Below are 21,126 nucleotides of genomic sequence, written 5' to 3' on the forward strand. Positions count from 1 at the left end.
GTCATTTTTTCCAAATTGAATTGCGAAATAAATCTATGATGTCACTGCTGTACTACCTTCAAATGAGCTAAAGGCTTATTGCTAGAGTTGCTCTAAAAGAAATGCCGAAAAAGGGAAAAGGGCGTGCTCGAGGCAGAGGTAAGTTAAATTTGTTTTCAACTAGATTATTACAAGAATAATACTGTAATTAGTGTAAATTCAAAAGTTGAAATTAAAAGTTACAAAACAAACATACTAGTTCAGGATTTAGTAGGCCTTGTACTTTATGAACAGTACTTTATACCATTAGTTAGTAAGATATCATACTTCTATGTAGTTGCATCCCAATATCGAAATATTGCTTGAAAAGAAATTTTTGTTGTGACGATTGTAATTTGTTCTGAAATATTTTAATTTAATTAATTAGTTTCGGAAAATCAGGGCTACGTTTTATTTATAGCAGTATAATATTTCGTCATGTGTTGGGGAATTTCCAGTTTTAGTCATTGCTTCCGATTGGTCGGATCGTCATTATGCCCTCTACCCATAAGTCTTTGCAAAAATGGGAAATCCTATAGATTGGATGAGCGATTCACAAACCTTGTTTTCAAACATTGGTTTCTGTAAGAAACTGAATTAACAAAGATGACAAAACAAAAGAAGGGTCGCGGCCGTGGTAGAGGATCAGGTAGGGCCTAATTAATGTAGATTCAATTGAATTAACAAAGATGACAAAACAAAAGAAGGGTCGCGGCCGTGGTAGAGTATCAGGTAGGGCCTAATTAATGTAGATTCAATTGAATTAACAAAGATATGACAAAACAAAAGAAGGGTCGCGGCCGTGGTAGAGTATCAGGTAGGGCCTAATTAATGTAGATTCAATTGAATTAACAAAGATATGACAAAACAAAAGAAGGGTCGCGGCCGTGGTAGAGTATCAGGTAGGGCCTTAATGTAGATTCAATTGTTATCCTAATAAAATAGTCTTAAAACAACTATGTGTAGAAGTAGGCCGCTCGGCGAAGGAGGTACAGCAGGCCTACTTTACTTACTGTAGTGTAGGAGGAGGCCTAGTTAGCTATCTCTCTCTGCCCCCCCCCCCCCCCCCCCCATGGTCCTATGATAGTTTTGGTAGTGTACCTAGCTATTACCTGTACATGGAAATATGTTGAATGATACCTACCATTATTGGCTAGTCAGCCATGAGTGAAATGTGGGTTGTTTATTGTGGAATTCGCATCAAAATAATTGATTCGATTGTGTGTGCAATTGCTCAAGTAAGTTGACAATATTTTAAATGATACATTTGCAGGGGTAAATTTCTTTTTATTTTTTATTCATTTGTATTTTTCAGGAGGGAGGGAAATTTCTGCAGAACAGAAGGTTGGTAAATCCAAGCAAAAACTTGACCCACAAAATGTTGAGGCATCTGAAAGAAAGGAAGATTATGAACAACCTAAGAGTGCTACCTCTCTACTACCAGAACCCAAACTGTCCGCTGGTATTACTCAGGAATCAACTACCAGGTTGGCACATACAAGTGGTGCAAGACCTAAGGAGCGGGTGGAAAGACCCAAAGAAGCCTCAATTAGTGGGCCTCTACCAGTGGCCAGTGGTCATCAGGCAGTGGAGCAGAAATTAGCCTCAGTTAGTTTAAGTGGTCCTACTACACCTAAACCAGTTACCAGTGGTGGTCAAAAAGTGGCTTCAGCTAGCTTGACCGGTCCTACTACACCTAAACCAGTTACCAGTGGCGGTCAGAAAGTGGCCTCTCCTGCTAGGACTGATCAAGGTAGTTCTATTCACATCAAATTTGGAACCAAACAAAGAATAAGTGCATCTTAGCCAAAAATCTTCTCCAAATTTTTGCTTCATATGTTTTTTTCTATCCTTTTGTTAATTTTATTTATATAAAGGTGTTAACACTAATAGTGTGACATTTCTATTAGCCAAGAAGGCTATAATTAAGTGTAAAGATTTTTTTAGTAACAAATTATCAACTTCTTGTGAAAAAAGTAGTTAGAAAAAACTAGAATCTTAGAAAAGTTAGAATCTTCCTTCAGAATGATATGAAAAATAACTTTCAGATATTGACAATAATAATGACAATCTGTGAATTATACTTTATAGTCAAATGTATTTTTTTAGATTTGCAACTAGTGAAGAGGCGTGACTATGGCACTAGTGGAAGACCCATACAACTGTACAGCAATCATTTTAGAGTCAAGTTTCCAACAAATGTCATCATTTTCCAATATGACATGAGCACTCAACCAGAAAAACTACCCAAGAAAAAACTTAGGTTAGTTGATATAATGCTTGTAGGTCTTACTGTTAAACCATGGAGTTTTATACCTCCCTGGTTAAACCATTACAGGCCATAGACGGTTTCTTTAATTTCATCTTTTAAGATTGAAATGATGGCTTTTTCAATTACATAGAGATATCTTTGAAGAGATACAAAACACCAATGGAAACATTTTTGCTGGAAAGTGTGTTTTTGATGGTCGTAAATGTGTCTATAGCCCAGCAGAACTCAGGTTTACTGGAGCACAAGTAAGATCAGTCTTCTGTCTCCTGTTAATTCTTTGTTTGTTATTAACACCGTAGTGCTTCATTGGTTAATTTCAGTTTAGAATATTTGTTGAACATTTTGTAGTCTATTTTGAGTTGCTAAACAATGAAACTTATTATATTTGTAGGCTACTAATTGAAGTGCTGGTTTCTGTGTCTTTTGTCATCTAAGACTACTTAGACTACTTAAATTGTATAAGGATGAGTAAAATTTTAGATAGAATCACAACCTGAATCTGTTAGAGATATTTTAATTTGATAAGGGAAATCTCTGTCACAACATGCCCTGCTGACTATTAAGGAAAAGCCCTAATATGGGACCCTGTGGTTTAATTGTGCCTACTCAAATCAAAAGATTTATACATTTACACTATTTTTTTTAAATTTTAATGAATTATTTAGGTTGATTTAAATGTGGAGAAAAAGTATGAGGGCAGCAATACATTGAAAGCCAAAGTAACATTAAAGAAAGTGGCAACAATCGATCTGCATGATCTGCACCAGTATCTGAGTGGAAAGTTGAACTTTACGCCGTATGTTGCCCTGCAGGCGATGGATGTCATTATGCGTTACTATCCATCAATGAGGTAAAGATAACCTGCATTGTGTTTATATAACGGTTCTAGAGCTATTATGTACAGACATATTAGCAATTCCAGCTTACTTCTAGTGGGTAGGTGTCCTTGTATTTCCACTCTTTCTCTTTTATTGTCAAGCGCATAGAGACATCATTTATTTGCGCTATATAAATCTATCTATTATTATTATAGGTTCACACCAGTTGGTCGTTCTTTATTTTGTGAACCAAGACAAAATGATGATTTTAACCTCGGAGGAGGCTTAGAACTGCACAAGGGGTTCTTTCAAAGTATGAGACCAGCAGCATGGAAAGATTACAAAATGAGTGTTAATATTGATGGTATGGCTTTTTTATAAATTAGTAAACTCCATGTAGATATTGATTTCTAACAATTGTACGAATCTTTCCATTTGAATTTGCAGGATTATGATCGTAGATTGTAAACAATATTTGTCCTTAATCATTATAAATCCTAATCAACTTATTGTTGTTTTTCATAGTTTCCAATACTGCATTTTACAAGCCTGGTCCTGTTTTAAATTTTATGGTTGAGGTTCTAAATATAAGAAGAGATTCTATTGGCATGCCTGTGAGAGATGCTGAAAGAAAACAGTTTGAAAAGATCATCAAAGGTAGCCAACACCACAATAAATCAGGTTCAATGTAAACAATGTAATGGCACTATATCTTGAGGGTTGGCATACATACTAGAAACATTTATCATGAGATATCATGAGACTGAGATATGTTTTTTTCTTAAAGGATTACAGATAGAGGTACGACGAGAGCCATCCTATAAACGCAAGTTCAGGGTCATTGGGGTCACAGCAAAGGAGGCTCAAAAATTGACGTAAGCAAACCTGTATAGTATGTTTTTGTTACTGGTAACAGTCTGGTTGTTGATGCCCTTTCATCTCATTAAATGCTTTTTTTATCTTACAACCATTCTCCTTATAATACTAGGTATAGACACATGTTTGTTGAAACTCAATGCGATACCAAATGCCATATCTGCAGTTCTGCTCCATATGATTAGACTTTTAAATCAATAATTTGTAATTTTGCCTTCTTTTTGTTTTATGAATAAATACCAATGAATATGATATTGTGATGAGTTTTATTGTTTCTCAGCTTCCCATTGACAGATGATAAAGGAAGAACTTCAGAGTGTGTTGTTGCCAAATACTTTTTTGACAAATATGGAATTCGCCTTAGGTGAGTGATTTACACATTTCAAAATTTATTATTTTTAACTTAAAATACTTTGTTATTAAAACTGTGTTTTAAATGAATTTTTATGTTTTTTAGGTATCCAAGACTGCCATGTTTGCATGTTGGGCAGCCAGATAAAAAGACGTACATTCCAATTGAGGTAATAACACAAATTGTATTATTAATTGTTTTGTGTAACTAATAAACAGTTTTAACATTATGGTCATCCTGCCAGTGTTACCTGTATGTACAGGTATATTTAAATAAAACAACGAAATATATTTTTAATTAAGGCGTGAAAAACTCTGTACAAGATTTTTTCAACAAAAATATGAAAAAAATATAATTAAAAACGAACTTATTTATGAGGTTTTGAGTATTTTGTTTTTAGATGTGCCACATCGTTCCTAATCAACCATGTAGACGAAAATTGACTCCAATGCAGACATCAGATATGATAAAGGTATGTATAACATATATCCTGTTTAAAAAGGTATGTATAGCATGTATCCTGTCCAAAATAATATCGACATTGAAGGGCACACATGCTCTAGTATATTATGGTGGATTAAATATTCATTTCATCAAACCCAAAGATGTGTTTAAAGTTAATTTCATTATATTCTATATTCTTTAATTCTTGCAGAAAACTGCAATTCCAGCACCAGACAGACTAAGAGAGATTCAAAACTGGGTAAGATTATTTTCATTGAAGTTATTCATTAAATTGATATACTTATATACTGTACAATTATATAGCCGTTCTGTATTTTGTATTCATAGTACCTGGCTTATTTGTGTTTTAAAAATTCACAAACCTATAAACCTCCAAAGTGTATTGTATTCTGACTGCCTACTAAGCTACCCTCTATATGATGTCTTAAATGCCTGCCTATATACATTTCTGATATGGCAATATATGGTATGATTTTTTCAAGATCAAAGAAGCTAACCACTCTGGTGATCCTTATCTGAAGTCATTTGGAATTTCAATCGATCCAAATCTGTTAAAAATCCCTGGACGAGTACTTGCGCCACCAGACATCAAGTACAAACAAGCTGTAAGTTTTCTATCTAAATAATAATGTCACATAATAGTTATTAAAGTGCTTATCGGGATGAATAGGAAAAATTGGATTTAAAAAAAAATTATATACCTGAAAAAAATAGTTAAATTAAATGTTAAATTTTAAAGTTTATTTTTTTTTATATTGTAAAACCATTATTATTATTTCTACGGAAGTGAATAACTTAATTAAAACAAAATGGTCCATTCAAACATTTATTGTTATACTTAGGAAATAAAACCCAGGGAAGGCAGTTGGAATTTACAGGGAAGGAAATTCTGTGATGCTGTAAGTGTGAAGATTTGGGGCATCATATGCTTTGAAAATGAACGCTTTTGCCGTTATGACGAATTAAAGTGAGTTTAATAGGCACAATTATTCAATGATTGGCAATGTTTAACAAGCTAATTTGAAAATGAGTACAAAATAGATAAAAAGATATACAGTATGGATTAAAAATCAGCAAAGCTGTATATACAGTCATAACATAAAATACTATTAATATACAATAGACATAATGTTGCTTATTTGAGATATATTTTACCCCTACGGTATGTATGTATACTTTACTAATATAGATATTAATTGTGTTATTTATTGTATTTTTGCAGTAAGATGCATGATGTGTTGACAGGTACATCAGCTAAGATAGGAATGCCAATGGCAAACGCCAGTTTTGTTCAGTATGAAAGTCCACATAATGTGGATTTTGTAAAAATGTTTCAGTTCTACTGTCAAGAGCATCAAGGTCTTCAGCTTATATTTATTGTGTTACCTGGTAAAGGTAATGATATTTATGGTAAGTTGTTATTTCTGGTTGGCATGTCCAGTATGTAGATAGCCCTGCAGTACGGTTGTGGCAATTGGGTTGGGTTGTTAGGTACAAACACCTACAATTTTATTAATTTTAACTTTCTATTTTGTTTGTAAGCTTTGTTTTTCTCAATAAGTTTTCACTTTAGTTCGTATATTAGTAGTACAAAACATGGTATCAAAATTACTATTGGCTGTAAAATCTACATTGCAATAAAAAATATTTAAAGGCGATTGTTTATTATATTTTTCTAGGTGACATAAAAAATGCTGGTGATGCTCAAGTTGGTATAGCAACACAAAATATACAGTTGAAAAATGCCAAGAAAGCAAGCCCTCGCACAATGGAGAACATCTGTTTAAAAATCAATGCTAAACTTGGAGGCATTAATAATGTTATCAATCAAATGTAAGTATTACTTTTCTTTATTAAATCCATACACTTGAGTACAATACTACTATTCATAGCCAGGGTGTCATTTATAAAGTTCCATATTATAGACAGTCGGCCAAAACTACATTTTTTTTACCCCAACAATTTTACCGCAGATTTACCAAATACTATAAAATTCAATCGATTATAGATTGTCGCTCATTTTTTTGAGTTTTCATTTGATTTTTGCCAGATACAGTCAATCTGTAATAGATCTAAAGCTCTGTCTACACTATCAAACTAGTTTGACAAAAAAAGTGTGCCCAAATATGGTAACGATATGCCCAAATATTGTGATATGACATCATGTCTATAATTATATGGGCACATCACATTTTTTTGTCACATAAAGTTTGATAGTGTAGACAGAGCTTAATATTGAATTCAATACTTTAAGGTCTGTTATGAGAGAACCAGTCTTAGTCCTTGGTGCTGACGTCACACACCCGTCTCCTGGAGATTTTCACAGACCGTCAATAGCTGCCGTAAGAATTGTTCGTTTTGATTAAATTTGCAACAAAAACAGACTACTGTATTGGTCAAATAATTTTATCTTAAAGTTTTTATTTGTATATTCAGTGAAAATAAAACACTTGATGCATTTTTATAGGTGGTTGGTAGTAAGGACAAACATGCATTCAAGTATGATGCTAAGGTCAGAGTTCAAGCACATAGACAAGAAATTATTGAAGATTTAGACAAAATGGTGACAGAATTACTCATTAATTTTAAAAAGTGCACAGAAGTTCAACCAAAGAAAATAATCATGTACAGAGATGGTGTTAGTGAAGGGCAGTTTCAGCAAGTAGGTATTGGTCAATTCTCAGGTATTGGTCAATTTTCAGGTATTGGTCAATTCTCTGGTATTGGTCAATTCTCGGGTATTGGTCAATTCTCGGGTATTGGTCAATTCTCAGGACAAATTTATTTTAATTTCCAAACTTTGTTTCTTTTTTTAATGTTATATTTTTTTTTCAAACAAGGTTTTGGACAGTGAGCTAATGGCGATACGCAGGGCTTGTTTATCGTTGAATTCAGAATACAAACCAGGAATCACATTTTTGACCGTGCAGAAGCGCCATCACACTCGCCTGTTTTGCGTTGACAGGAGAGATGAGGTAAACACTTAATATACCAACACTTTAATTTCAAGCTATTTTGTAAATTACACATAAAACAATTCTACACAAAAAGGCCACCAACTGAAATAAAAACCTAAATTTTAATTCTACAGAATGGACGTGGTCGAAATGTACCGGCAGGGACCATTGTGGATAGGGATATTACACACCCTGTCAATTGGGACTTTTTTCTTTGCAGCCATGCTGGAATACAGGTAAATAATAATGAAGTTGTTTACAGTACATCATTATTTTGTAGTTATTAATAGATTATAGATAAATTTCTTTATTGGTCGACTTATTTTTACAATGTTCACTGACAAGTAAAAAACATTCTTTCTGAATGACAGGGAACAAGTCGTCCAGCTCATTATTACGTGTTGTGGGATGATAATAATTTCACACAAAATCAGCTTGAAGAATTTACCAATCAAATGTGTTATACATATGCCCGCTGTACACGGAGTACGTCCATTCCAAGTCCAGCCTATTATGCACATCACGCTGCTTTCAGAGCTAGAGATATTTTATACAGTGATCTCAAGTTTAGGTATGTACTTGCACTGCTAGTGTAAACTGCTGCTAATGTCATGAAACCATTACTTGGTTCATCCAAAAAGTAAAGTTGAATACAAATAATTATCATACACAATGTGTACATTAATGGAAACAATTGTCTGACTACATTTATTTTATTTTGTGTAGTGACTCTGTAAGTACAACAAACAGCGCAGGCAGTGACCAGCCGAAAATAACAAGTGAAGAACTAAAGAAAATGAACAACACGGTTGAAATAGATGTGAAACAAAATAGTCGCATGTATTATGCGTAACATTAAGTTCATTTAGTGCTCAACTAAACGGAATGTGTACATACATTAAAAGAAAAAGGTGTGGCAGAAGAATATTATTATAAGCCTGTAGCCAGTGGGGTTAGAACGAAAACCCCTTTTTCTTAATTACAGTAGACTTGCTCTTGACAATATTTTCCCCTTTTATAGAAAAACAAACTTATATGAGAAGCCTGACTAAGGGCTTAAATATCAGAAATTACTTAAACCAAGTATAAATGTTAGATAAAGGGTTGAGTACAAGCTTGTCTTTGGTTTAGCATGTGCTTACAATCTGATACTAAACTTTATAATCTAATTTATATTTATACTCAATATTTATAAGACATTTAATGTCACAGAATGAAAATGTGTATATTTGTTATGTAAATGCAAATAAAAAGCTAGTGGAAATCAATAAGTAGTAATATTACAACATGTACAATTTGTATTCTATAGAAATGGCATGATTTAAATAATCCAGGTTACCTGATTTAAATAATCCAGGTTACCTGATTTTAACAAGCATTTTTATAGCATAATCATTTCATAAACATGTCGCCCAACAGTTTCCTTCCCTGAAAATACCAAATATTAAACATTTTGTGCAAGATTTATTTAGAATATATTTGAATTTTATTAAAGTTAAAGTTTTATGACAAATATGTTTTTTTTTGTAAGTAACTGGTTTGATATAATAATCACAAACAATAAAGAGGTAATAAAAGAAATCATGTCAAGTTTAGCACTGGTTCACATTAATTTACTTTAAACTCGCAGTAAATGCCAAAATGATCACTTGGAAATCGCTCAACCGTTGAAATCCATTGGTCTCCAATGAGTTTAAAAGTTTGCAGATGAACTTGTTGCTGCTTGGCTTGTTTCAAGAACAATCTATCAAATCTTATTCTTGGTTTACTTGCAAATTGCCAATCAAGGTTATTGTTTCTTTTGACATCCCATGTGTATCTTGATTCTTCTGGACTTCCAAACATTTCCCATAGATCAACAATTCCTCCAGGTAACCCTCTTTTCACCTAAAATCATTAATAATTAATAACCTATTAAAATGATGAAATTTATTATTCTAATAGTCTTTCAAAATATCCTTCTAAATACACTGACTTGTTTCATGTTTTACACACCAAGTACGTGGAGTCAGCTACCAATCCCAAGATTTGTTTATGTCTTGTGTACACTGTATGTTTGTCAGAGAACTGAAAACCTTTCATCCTGTATGATTAAATGCTTGTGTTCACTTACCTCACTGTCACGTAGGTTGGTGTCCCCTCCAAACAAGGCAACAGTACCATCGTTAGAATTGCACATTTCTTGAAGTGCCATCTGAAACTGTCTTTTGCGTTTACCACTTGCATCTTTTGTGCTTTCAAGATGAGAATTCAACAGAAGGAACTCTATTCCGGCACATTTCACCTACAGTAGCAAAAACAATTGTACCCAACGTATAATATAATAATACATTTGTCTGAAATACTTTGTTGGCGGCATCTTTGTATCTAGCTAAATGTTGAACTGTAGACCTACTGTGTTATCAAATATTTATAAATGAGCATTAATGTTAAAATTGTTAAAAAATAAAATGATAAACCTTGACTTTGTGAAGCGCTCTCATCATCGTTGTATTCTCAAATGGATCAACAACACTTGAAAGAATTGAAACACTACTTTTTTTCAACATCATAGCAGTGAAGTATGCAGCGTCACTTGTTGGTAGCACTTTGTATTTTTGGCAACGTTTTTCGATGTAAGATGCTGTTTCAACAATGACCTCTTGCAGAAAGATGATATCTGGTTCAAGTCTTAAGAGATACAATAATTAGTAAAGACATACAATTTACAGGTAAACAAAAACAAGCTTTATGATAAACAAAACAAACTAGATATACATGTTCAATAGAACACAAACCCAGTCCGATTCTATTATACTGTTCAAGAAAGAAGATGCTGAATGGTTTAAACTACATTTTTGTGGTTGGTTGACAGTACTAGAGTCACCTGTCTGTTAATAGAAATGAGTCACTCTCTATAATACTACAAATTGCATTTAGTTGATTGTGATTGGTTGGTAGTACTAGTGTCACCTGTATGTTAATATAGTCACTTGATATACCTCTCTATTATACTACAAACTGCTTTTGTTCTGTCTATTAAATTCCGATCATCAAGACCATCAATATTCCATGTTATCATTTTTATCTTTTTATCTCGAACTTTTTCGTTACTGCCTTCAACTTTTAAACTGTCAAAATAAAAGAGATGCACATGTCAGTATCTTTTTCAAAATGTATTTTGTTGTTTGATCCAAAATCTTTTTTTAAAAGCTGAATTAAATACCTGTCTTTTGAATTTGAGCTTGTTCCATTCTCATCATCATCTGGTTGGTTCGCCACTGTATCAAAGTATAGGTTGATTGCATCCTCAATAATAAAAACATAGAATAACATTAGTATTCAAAATTAGCATATTCTGAACAAATTAATGTTGTGTGCCGGCCATCTTTTTTTGTATTTTTGAGTAGAAATAAATCAGGCGCATTAGTATATCCGATCATGGTTATACCTCCATGATCCGATAGTATACATAACATATGAATGATGGTAATATGAGAGCAACATTGCACTCTCGATGACATCATTAAGAGTGCAATAGAAGTTAACATTTATATAATATCATGTGACCCATGCACATTCCTCCAATCAAAAGAATCTACTTATGACATGTGTGTTATTAAAACGTCATAAATGACACTCCGCAGTTGACTGTGCCAACCACTAAAAATGCAAATTCATATGGAGATTTGAGAGTGAATGTTTTTATCCGTTTTTAGCTGGCTTTTTACTCACCACGACTTTCCAATTTGTTTTTTGTAGATATTGAAGAGCTTCACCTTCCGAAGCTCCAGTTACGACACAAAATTCTGCAAAAAGGCCTTCAACATCATCAATTTCTTCAGCAGTTGGCCTAGCCATCCTTCCACGCGCGTTTCTTCTCGACTTGTTTCACTCGCTCGATCGTGGTCGTGGGTTTTCCAACTTGTGTGGTACTGCACCACCTGGTAAGCTTTCACGCCTTGATGATTCCAGAGATTGTCACGCTTGAATAAATTGGTGGTGTCGTATAAACATGCTTGTTGTGTGTGTGGCAGTGGTGTTTAATAATAATAAGAATATTTTTTGTTTACAAATTTTTAAAATACACGGTGATATCATCCGAATTTGTTTGAATTTACTCCATATATAACAGTAAGTTAGTGTAGAACAGAAATGGAAAGCTAGTAGTAGTGAGCTTTTTGGCCTTTTTTTGTTTTTTAGCACTGTACGTGTTGGTTTGGTTATTAATGTTCAACATGCAAGACTCAATCTAACTAAGTCGGGACTCACTATCTACAGCAGGGACGATCGGGTCCAAGCTGCTATAGTGCTAGTATAAAGTTAGATAGAATATTCTAGAATCAGCTGTAGTGTAACATGACAACAAATTTATACGATCTTAAAGTTTGATACAATAAGTATATTTTAATAAATAACATTCAATACAATCTGTACTGTATTTGTAAAAAAATTAAAATTTATGCTAATTCGTTTTATTTTCAAGATTAGAGAGGTTTCGCAACGCTACGAATACGATAACGAAAACGAATACGTCACGCACATGTATTCGTTTTCGTAAGCCTGCAAAAATCGAGGGCGCCGTCGATCCAAAAGAAAAAAAATGTGACTGCGGTAAATTCGAAGCGCAGCAGATACGTGTTGCTTGGCTGCCTAGGCCTAGCGTAACATCAAAACGAGTGAGCACTTTAAAAACTGCTATTTATCAAAATCGACTTGTTATTTTAGTAAATTACTTTTAGTAAATTACTTTCAATAAATCTATAATTATATTATAATCATGAATCATTTCTGATTCAAATGCAAAATGTGGAAAATAATCAAAAACTATACTCGTTTTGTAGTTACGAATATGACTGGTGATATTCGTCAACACAAATACGCTTTACGAATATGAAATGGGGATCAGCTCAAAAGTTTCATAAATGTATGACGTATCCGTTTTCGTTATCGTATTCGTAGCGTTGCGAAACCTCCCTACTGTACACCTTCTTACCATGTCTGTGAAGTTGGTTACTAGTTCCTAGTTCCTAGTTCCTTATTCAAATTCAATTAAAGGGACATTCACAAATATTTAAAAAAAAACAGATTTTAATACGTAATAACTGTCTAATTGAGTTGATATTGCACCAACATGTTAGCCTTGACCTCCTCTATTTCTTCCGGTCAAAGTTTAATAACATTTTATGCATTTACGCCCTCTACGGCGAATAAGTAACTAGCTTTTACAAACGTTATAACACTTGACCTGCTTAATTTTTTCAAAATATTTTGGTATGAATCGATCACCCTTGACCTACTCTACCATTTGCCACTCCAGTTCCGCGAACTTTTTTGCGTCTACGCCCTCTACGGCGAATAAGTAACTGGCTTTACGAACGTTATAACACTTGACCTACTTAATTTTTTCAAAATATTTTGGTATGGATCGATCACCCTTGACCTACTTTACCATTTGCCACCCCAGTTCCGCGAACTTTTTTGCATCTTCGCCCTCTACGGCGAATAAGTAACTGCCTTTACGAACGTTATAACACTTGACCTGCTTAATTTTTTCAAAATATTTTGGTATGAATCGATCACCCTTGACCTACTCTACCTTTTGCCACTCCAGTTCCGCGAACTTTTTTGCGTCTACGCCCTCTACGGCGAATAAGTAACTGGCTTTACGAATGTTATAACACTTGACCTACTTAATTTTTTCAAAATGTTTTGGTATGGATCGATCAACCTTGACCTACTTTACCATTTGCCACCCCAGTTCCGCGAACTTTTTTGCATCTTCGCCCTCTACGGCGAATAAGTAACTGGCTTTACGAACGTTATAACACTTGACCTGCTTAATTTTTTCAAAATATTTTGGTATGAATCGATCACCCTTGACCTACTCTACCATTTGCCACTCCAGTTCCGCGAACTTTTTTGCGTCTACGCCCTCTACGGCGAATAAGTAACTGGCTTTACGAACGTTATAACACTTGACCTACTTAATTTTTTCAAAATGTTTTGGTATGGATCGATCAACCTTGACCTACTTTACCATTTGCCACCCCAGTTCCGCGAACTTTTTTGCATCTTCGCCCTCTACGGCGAATAAGTAACTGGCTTTTACGAACGTTATAACACTTGACCTACTTAATTTTTTCCAAATAGTTTTTGCATCGACGCCCTCTACGGCGAATAATTAATTTGTTATGGGTAGATGACCCTTGACTACTTTACCATTTGCCAAACTAGTTCCGCGAACTTTTACCTATGTCCTTTTACGGCGAATTCATTTTAGTTTTGTTTTGACTTGTTACGATTCTAGAAGATAATTTCTGAAGCAAACACAAATACAACAGTTTGGTTAAAAACGATAACCACAAGTTATTTATTCCGTTTTATTCATTAACACTTTTCAACACAAGTAGAACATGACTACCTGAAATTAAAACAGCATTTAAAGTAGGCTCTATCGTAGTATATAAACTAAGAACTAATAAATAACTTCTTACGTCAACATGTGACGACACACTGCATAGTCATTCAATACCACCCCACTTCAATAAACAGTTGCAATCGATCCCAATGTAATATCTTTTTAAACTTGCTTACAGTACCCATTTTATAAAAGCGCACAAACCAAATCTGAACTGACGGTTTTGTTAAATGTCATTACAGCAACTGTTACTTAAAAACAGTTTACACTACCTTATAACAGCAAAATTAACATATTATTCATTAATACTGTTACCGTTAATATTAAAAAGCGCACAATATTCATTGAGTGAAAATAGTCGTTTAAACACAATATACAGTAATATTTTTAAAACTATATTTGTAGTACCCGTCTATACCTCACAAACTAAACAATTGGGTGAAATAGTGTTTGAAAAACGGTTTAGGCTTATAGACTTTATAACAACAAAATTAACATATTGTGAAATATGCCTTAACCTTTAATGTGAAACATATTCATTAATAATCCTTTATTAATTAACAATTAAAAAGCGCACATGGGCTGGGTGATGAAAGCTGTTTTAAAAACAATACAATAATTGTAATGTAACGAATGTAATGTTGAACTGTAAGTAGCTGAAATAATTTTTTATTTAACAATTTAAATATGCCTATTACTACTCTTTCATAACTTATATAACATTATACAATAATTTCTTTCAAAACTGTCAAAAGCAATTTTTTTTTCCCATTGCATTTTGTTTCCTAGGTAATATGATGTAGGAAGATAATTGTATCTAAATGTTAAGCATCACATTAAGTTGTTTAAATGGTGTTCTTACGCATATCGTTTATGGCATAAATGTCTTTTATTATAAAATCTATAAATTACTAAATGTTTTACCACTGTAGACCTAGAATGTTTGAAAAAATCTCTGAATTAAAAATCACCCACATAGGCCTACAATGACATCATCTTACAGTACCCATCTATAAGCGCACAAAAAAAACAAAGCTGAACTAATGTTTTTTTTTTTCAAATGTCATTACAGCAACTGTTACTTAAAAACAGTTTACACTACCTTATAACAGCAAAATTAACATATTCATTAATACTGTTACTGTTAATATTTAAAAGCGCACAATATTCATTGAGTGATAATAGTCGTTTAAACACAATATACAGTAATATTTGTAGTACCCGTCTATATCTCACAAACTAAACAATTGGGTGAAATAGGCACTAATGTGGATTTTTTAAATTTCATGATATCAACTGTTACCTGAAACATATTCATTAATAATCCTTTATTAATTAACAATTCAAGCGCACATTAGTCCTTGAGTGATAATAGTCGTTTTAAACACAATACAAACAATATTTTTTAAACTATATTTTCTACAGTACCCGTCTATAGCGCACAAAAATAAATGTTGAAATAATGTTTTTAAAAAATACCTGAAAACGGTTTAGGCTAATAGACTTTATAATATCAAAATTAAGATATTCATTAATAATCCTTTAACCATTAATATTGCCAATTAAAAAGCACATATTCTTCCATGAGGTATAAAAGTTGTAAAGAGAATACAACAATTTTGATCGAAAGTAATTTTTTTAACTAAGTTGTTTTACCTAATACATTACCCATTATAGTGTACAAAGAAAACAATTATGTGAAATAATGTTATTCATACCAAATTAATTTGAAAACATTAAGTAGGTCAAGTGTTATAACGTTCGTAAAAGCCAGTTACTTATTCGCCGTAGAAGGCGTAGACGCAAAAAAGTTCGCGGAACTGGGGTGGCAAATGGTAGAGTAGGTCAAGGGTGATCGATTCATACCAAAATATTTTGAAAAAATTAAGTAGGTCAAGTGTTATAACGTTCGTAAAGCCAGTTACTTATTCGCCGTAGAGGGCGTAGATGCAAAAAAATTCGCGGAACTGGGGTGGCAAATGGTAAAGTAGGTCAAGGGTGATCGATTAATACCAAAATATTTTGAAAAAAATATATAGGTCAAGTGTTATAACGTTCGTAAAAGCCAGTTACTTATTCGCCGTTGAGGGCGTAGACGCAAAAAAGTTCGCGGAACTGGGGTGGAAAATGATAGAAAAGGTCAAGGGTGATCGATCTATACCAAAATATTTTGAAAAAATTAAGTAGGTCAAGTGTTATAACGTTCGTAAAGCCAGTTACTTATTCGTCGTAGAGGGCGTAGATGCCAAAAAGTTCGCGGAACTGGGGTGGCAAATGGTAAAGTAGGTCAAGGGTGATCGATTCATACCAAAACATTTTGAAAAAATCAAGTAGGTCAGGTGTTATAACGTTTGTAAAGCCAGTTACTTATTCGCCGTAGAGGGCGTAGACGCAAAAAAGTTCGCGGAACTGGGGTAGCAATTGGTAGAGTAGGTCAAGGGTGATCGATCCATACTAAAATATTTTGAAAAAATTAAGTAGGTCAAGTGTTATAACGTTCGTAAAGCCAGTTACTTATTCGCCGTAGAGGGCGTAGACGCAAAAAAGTTCGCGGAACTGGGGTGGCAAATGGTAGAGTAGGTCAAGGGTGATCGATCCATACCAAAATATTTTGAAAAAAGGAAGTAGGTCAAGTATTATAACGTTCGTAAAAGCTAGTTACTTATTCGCCGTAGAGGGTGTAAATGCATAAAATGTTATTGAACTTTGACCGGAAGAAGTAGAGGAGGTTAAGGCTAACATGTTGATGCAATAACAAATCAATTAGACAGTTATTACGTATTAAAATCTGTTTTTAAAAATATTTGTGACTGTCCCTTTAATTGAATTTGAATAAGGAACTAGGAACTAGGAACTAGTAACCAACTTCACAGACATCTTCTTACCATATTTTCTAATTATTTGACGGAAGTGAGTATATAATTCATTTTGACTATCTACTACTACTGTACTATTAGTACTACCACATTTCAAATATCAAAAATCGTTCATAAAGTATATAATATTGAATTCCATTTTAAATGTTTAACAGAAAGATAATTTTACAGCAGATCATGCCAACCGACAGGAGAAGAAAGGCTGGCCGTGACGGAGTTGCATCTGAGAAACCAAAACAAGTTGTGAATTTAGAGGAGAAAATAGAGGACAATGATGAAGTAAGAAATCTTACTAAGAAATATAAAAGTAGAAACTAACCTTATGCCAGCAGGAAATTACATTAACACATAAAATACATTTAAACTGTTGTTATACTGACATTGTACATACAAAGTGGTCATGAGATGAGATATTACCAAATAAAATGTAAAAGCATCTTTTTTTAGCCTGCTTCAGAAAATACTCAACAGCCAACTTCATCAAGTTTGTTGTGGAAATTGATCAACGTTGGCAAATATGTTTTACTGTTGATGTTTCTACCGGCAATCTTAAACCATGCTGCCTTAATTCGGGAAGCTCAGTACTTAATGCCACCTGGTATGTACATTAAACAGTTCATAATTTAGTTTTACAGGACTTATAAATATAATATAAAAATAATTTAGGACTTGCTAAACATATACTGTACATGTACAATGCTTTAATGATTCAATGTTAATATAACATTTTTGTTATTATAGGAGGTGAATTGTATGATATTGGATGGGGACAGAAGTTGTTTTTGTTATGTAATGGCACAGGTCCACCAACTGGTATGTTACTTAAGTATACACACTTACTTATGATATTGGATGTGGACAGAAGTTGTTTTTCTTATGTAATGGCACAGGTCCACCAACTGGTATGTTACTTAAGTATACACACTTACTTATGATATTGGATGTGGACAGAAGTTGTTTTTCAATTAACAATCAACTGGTACTCCCTGGGTTTGTATAAATACATGAATTATAGCTTTATTCTGCCATATTTGAAGTCAGATATTATATGGTTTTCGGGCATCCTTTAATTGATATCTCACTGTTTTTACAAATTTAGAAATAAGATGTAAATGAAGATTTGTTAATATTTGTCTTTTAGTTTTGTTGGAATCTCCTACTGGAATGAGCTCAGATGTTTGGTACTTTATACAGCCACAGTTAGCAAAGGTTGCAAGGGTAAGTTGTTTGGTACTTTATACAGCCACAGTTAGCAAAGGTTGCAAGGGTAAGATGTTTGGTACTTTATACAGCCACGGTAGCAAAGGTTGCAAGGGTAAGATGTTTGGTACTTACAGCCACGGTAGCAAAGGTTGCAAGGGTAAGTTGTTTGGTACTTTATACAGCCACAGTTAGCAAAGGTTGCAAGGGTAAGTTGTTTGGTACTTTATACAGCCACAGTTAGCAAAGGTTGCAAGGGTAAGATGTTTGGTACTTTATACAGCCACAGTTAGCAAAGGTTGCAAGGGTAAGTTGTTTGGTACTTTATACAGCCACAGTTAGCAAAGGTTGCAAGGGTAAGTTGTTTAGTACTTTATACAGCCACAGTAGCAAAGGTTGCAAGGGTAAGTTGTTTGGTTATTTTGATGTCAAGGCAGATTGATTGATCATTTTATTTCTTCTTTAACTTTAATTAATTTGTGTTTTTATCTTAGGTTTGTGTATATGACAGAGCAGGGATTGGTTTCAGTGAGCGTGCTCCAAGGGTAATGAATTACAGTACAATCATTTCACTTTATGTTTTCAATTTAAGATATAATAATAGATTTTAAAATGTGTATAAATTAATAATTAATTTGGAAAGATACTTATTATGTTTTTATTTCCAAAAGAATTCAAGTAATGGTAACAATTCTCTTATGGGTGATAGTAGAGCTGAGGAATTTACTGTTGAAAGGTCAGTCAATGTAGCAAAGAATATAAAAACATGACTGCATGCAGTATTAAAGGCTCACATATGTATATAATTTGTCTAATCCTCCTGATGTAAATGTTTACATCTTCATTACTTTTGTTTAAATATCTCTTTCTCAGGTCTTGAGTTATTTTAAAGTGTTTCTTGGCCTAATGTAAACATAAACACTCATGTTAATATTACTGTACTCACATTAATATTCTAAACTTGCATTCAATTTGTGCCTGAACACATCAAATGAATACATTGCACAGCTTATGTTGGGATTATGCTTATGAAATGTATGTACACGATACCAACAGATTTGATAACATTCTTGTAATAAATGTTGGTTTTGGGTGTGTTTTAGGATGGCTGATGATCTGCACCAGTTACTGACAGTCAGCAGTGACCAACCTCAACCATTCATTTTTGTAGGCTCTGAATTGGGATCATTGATTGCCAGGTTTTACACACAATTATATGAAAAGTGAGTCTGTTATGGCCAATACCATTCATTAAAATAAAGTTGTTTAATATCATTAATAGTAACTTTATGCAACGTAAGATGTAATTTATGTCCTCTTTTTTTTTACTTTTAGTGAAATTTCAGATCTTGTTTTGATTGATCCATTGGTTGAGGGCTTGTTCAGTATTGATGAAGGTATTTGGGGAAAATTCTGGTAAGTACTGATTTATGTTTATTGATTTAGTAACCTAAATGGGTTTAACCACAACTTCTGTAGTTTGTTTTAGAGATTGGGTTTGTGTATCTTCTTTTGATTGTTAATTTAAATCCATTTATTTGTAGGTTTGATCATCTCATACCATCATATCAATCACTTCAACTCTCAGCTGCTATTGGTGCCTCTAGAATCGGCCTTCTTTTAAACTTAATGAATCAACCAATCAAAAACTCTGATTTACCAGAGGACGTGGAGTACAGACAGGTGGGTCAATACAATTTCATTTTTCAAGTTCTCTTTAATTAATTGAATTGAGAATGATGACCCCATTTGTTAGCGTTATTTTTCTTTTATTTAACTTTGTTTTTAAATATTTTACAGAAATACCTAATGTGCCAACCACATCATCTGAGTACAGTTGTGGATGAACACTACTTTATTAATGAAAGTTTGTCTCAGATTCGGTGAGTTTACTTTTACCAAATATAATGTTGTTTTAAATGTGTATTTGTGCAATGACAATCAAGTGTTCCTTTCTTATTAGGACTGCTTGGCGTATCAAACCATTTCCTAAGCATGTCGGAGTAACAGTCATAACCGGTAACTACTATGATGAACAATTACCAAACACATTGAATAAGGTAGGTATGCACTGCTGCAGCACAATATAGTTCATCTTTTATATATTTCTGTCAAGTATGTTGCATTTTTTGAATACTTGAATTTTAACTAAGTCAAGTACTTTGAATGGAATTAATCAGGATCATAATACTACACATGCCTCACTTTGTTATGATTGATCTGTATAGTCTAGCAGAATGAGTAAATATCAACTTTATTTAACTTATTTTGTAGGCCTGGGCCAAGGCTCAGCAGAACCTAATAAGCAACCTACACCCTGGAAGCAAACACATTTTACTGAATGGTGCAGACCACACAATGCTGTACAGAAACCCAAAAGCTCTTTTGGAACCCATAACAAGGATTATTAGACAACGTAAACAAAGTTTATTGAACGAAAAAAAGACAGTGAAATTATCCACTGTTGACAGGTGAAATTCAATGTATAATCTATTCAATTATACTGGATATAGATGAGTAGGGAGTCGGCGCCATATCCTTACCTCTTTGAAAAGCGATGAGGGATGCCAAAATAGGCCCCACCCCCCTTCCTCCTCATCCCGCATTCTGTATTTGTCCCTGTTACTATGCAGAAATGAATGAACCACGTAATAATGAGTTGTCTGATCAGGGGCTGCTAAAGTTGAACGTTAAAATAGAAAACAACTGATGAACGTTATTTTTTTGAGTGAATTTCTCCCTTTAATATCTAGTGGCATACCAGAGATCACGTTATCTTGTTGGCTTATTGGTAATGCAACAGAATTCCAAATATGACCTACTTTTCTTGTTATCAGAATACTTGAATAAAAGTAATAAGTCCGTGTTGGATGAGTCGATAATTATTTTCAC

The 21,126-nt window shown here is 33.5% G+C and overlaps 3 protein-coding genes across 9 annotated transcripts; 2 read left to right on the plus strand and 1 right to left on the minus strand.

Moving 5' to 3' along the window:
• The first annotated feature begins 51 nt into the window (after positions 1-51).
• Positions 52-8,619, plus strand: LOC144840947 (protein argonaute-2-like). 3 transcript variants are annotated; one of them, XM_078697047.1, is made up of 22 exons: positions 52-138; positions 1,334-1,771; positions 2,128-2,281; positions 2,421-2,535; positions 2,956-3,140; positions 3,324-3,472; positions 3,634-3,765; positions 3,896-3,983; positions 4,265-4,348; positions 4,442-4,505; positions 4,737-4,808; positions 4,992-5,039; positions 5,284-5,406; positions 5,644-5,768; positions 6,024-6,211; positions 6,481-6,634; positions 7,056-7,143; positions 7,269-7,463; positions 7,642-7,776; positions 7,893-7,994; positions 8,130-8,329; positions 8,485-8,619. In XM_078697047.1, exons 1-22 carry the CDS (start codon positions 102-104, stop codon positions 8,609-8,611), a joined length of 3,003 nt encoding a protein of 1,000 aa, XP_078553173.1. In that variant the 5' UTR covers positions 52-101; the 3' UTR covers positions 8,612-8,619. The 3 variants fall into 3 exon arrangements, with proteins under 3 accessions (XP_078553173.1, XP_078553171.1, XP_078553172.1); XM_078697045.1 differs by lacking the exon at positions 52-138 and adding an exon at positions 566-667; XM_078697046.1 differs by lacking the exon at positions 52-138 and adding an exon at positions 863-920.
• On the minus strand, positions 8,450-11,702 carry LOC144840949 (tyrosyl-DNA phosphodiesterase 2-like). The gene is made up of 6 exons (XM_078697054.1): positions 11,473-11,702; positions 10,964-11,046; positions 10,740-10,868; positions 10,218-10,428; positions 9,872-10,042; positions 8,450-9,645 (listed from the first exon to the last, which is right to left on the minus strand). Exons 1-6 carry the CDS (start codon positions 11,596-11,598, stop codon positions 9,367-9,369), a joined length of 999 nt encoding a protein of 332 aa, XP_078553180.1. The 5' UTR covers positions 11,599-11,702; the 3' UTR covers positions 8,450-9,366.
• Positions 11,703-11,743: 41 nt separating this feature from the next.
• LOC144840948 (uncharacterized) lies at positions 11,744-21,100 on the plus strand. Of its 5 annotated transcripts, none has more exons than XM_078697048.1 (13): positions 11,744-11,871; positions 17,206-17,313; positions 17,482-17,632; positions 17,776-17,847; positions 18,176-18,252; positions 18,729-18,779; positions 18,906-18,970; positions 19,338-19,457; positions 19,570-19,650; positions 19,779-19,917; positions 20,035-20,117; positions 20,198-20,294; positions 20,509-21,100. In XM_078697048.1, exons 2-13 carry the CDS (start codon positions 17,212-17,214, stop codon positions 20,707-20,709), a joined length of 1,239 nt encoding a protein of 412 aa, XP_078553174.1. In that variant the 5' UTR covers positions 11,744-11,871; positions 17,206-17,211; the 3' UTR covers positions 20,710-21,100. The 5 variants fall into 5 exon arrangements, with proteins under 5 accessions (XP_078553174.1, XP_078553177.1, XP_078553175.1 ...); XM_078697051.1 differs by having other exon boundaries at positions 11,772-11,871; positions 17,190-17,313; XM_078697049.1 differs by having other exon boundaries at positions 11,814-11,871; positions 17,209-17,313.
• Positions 21,101-21,126: the final 26 nt, after the last annotated feature.

The sequence above is a fragment of the Antedon bifida genome, chromosome 4 (genome assembly GCF_963402885.1).
Source record: "Antedon bifida chromosome 4, ecAntBifi1.1, whole genome shotgun sequence".
Classification (NCBI taxonomy): domain Eukaryota; kingdom Metazoa; phylum Echinodermata; class Crinoidea; order Comatulida; family Antedonidae; genus Antedon; species Antedon bifida.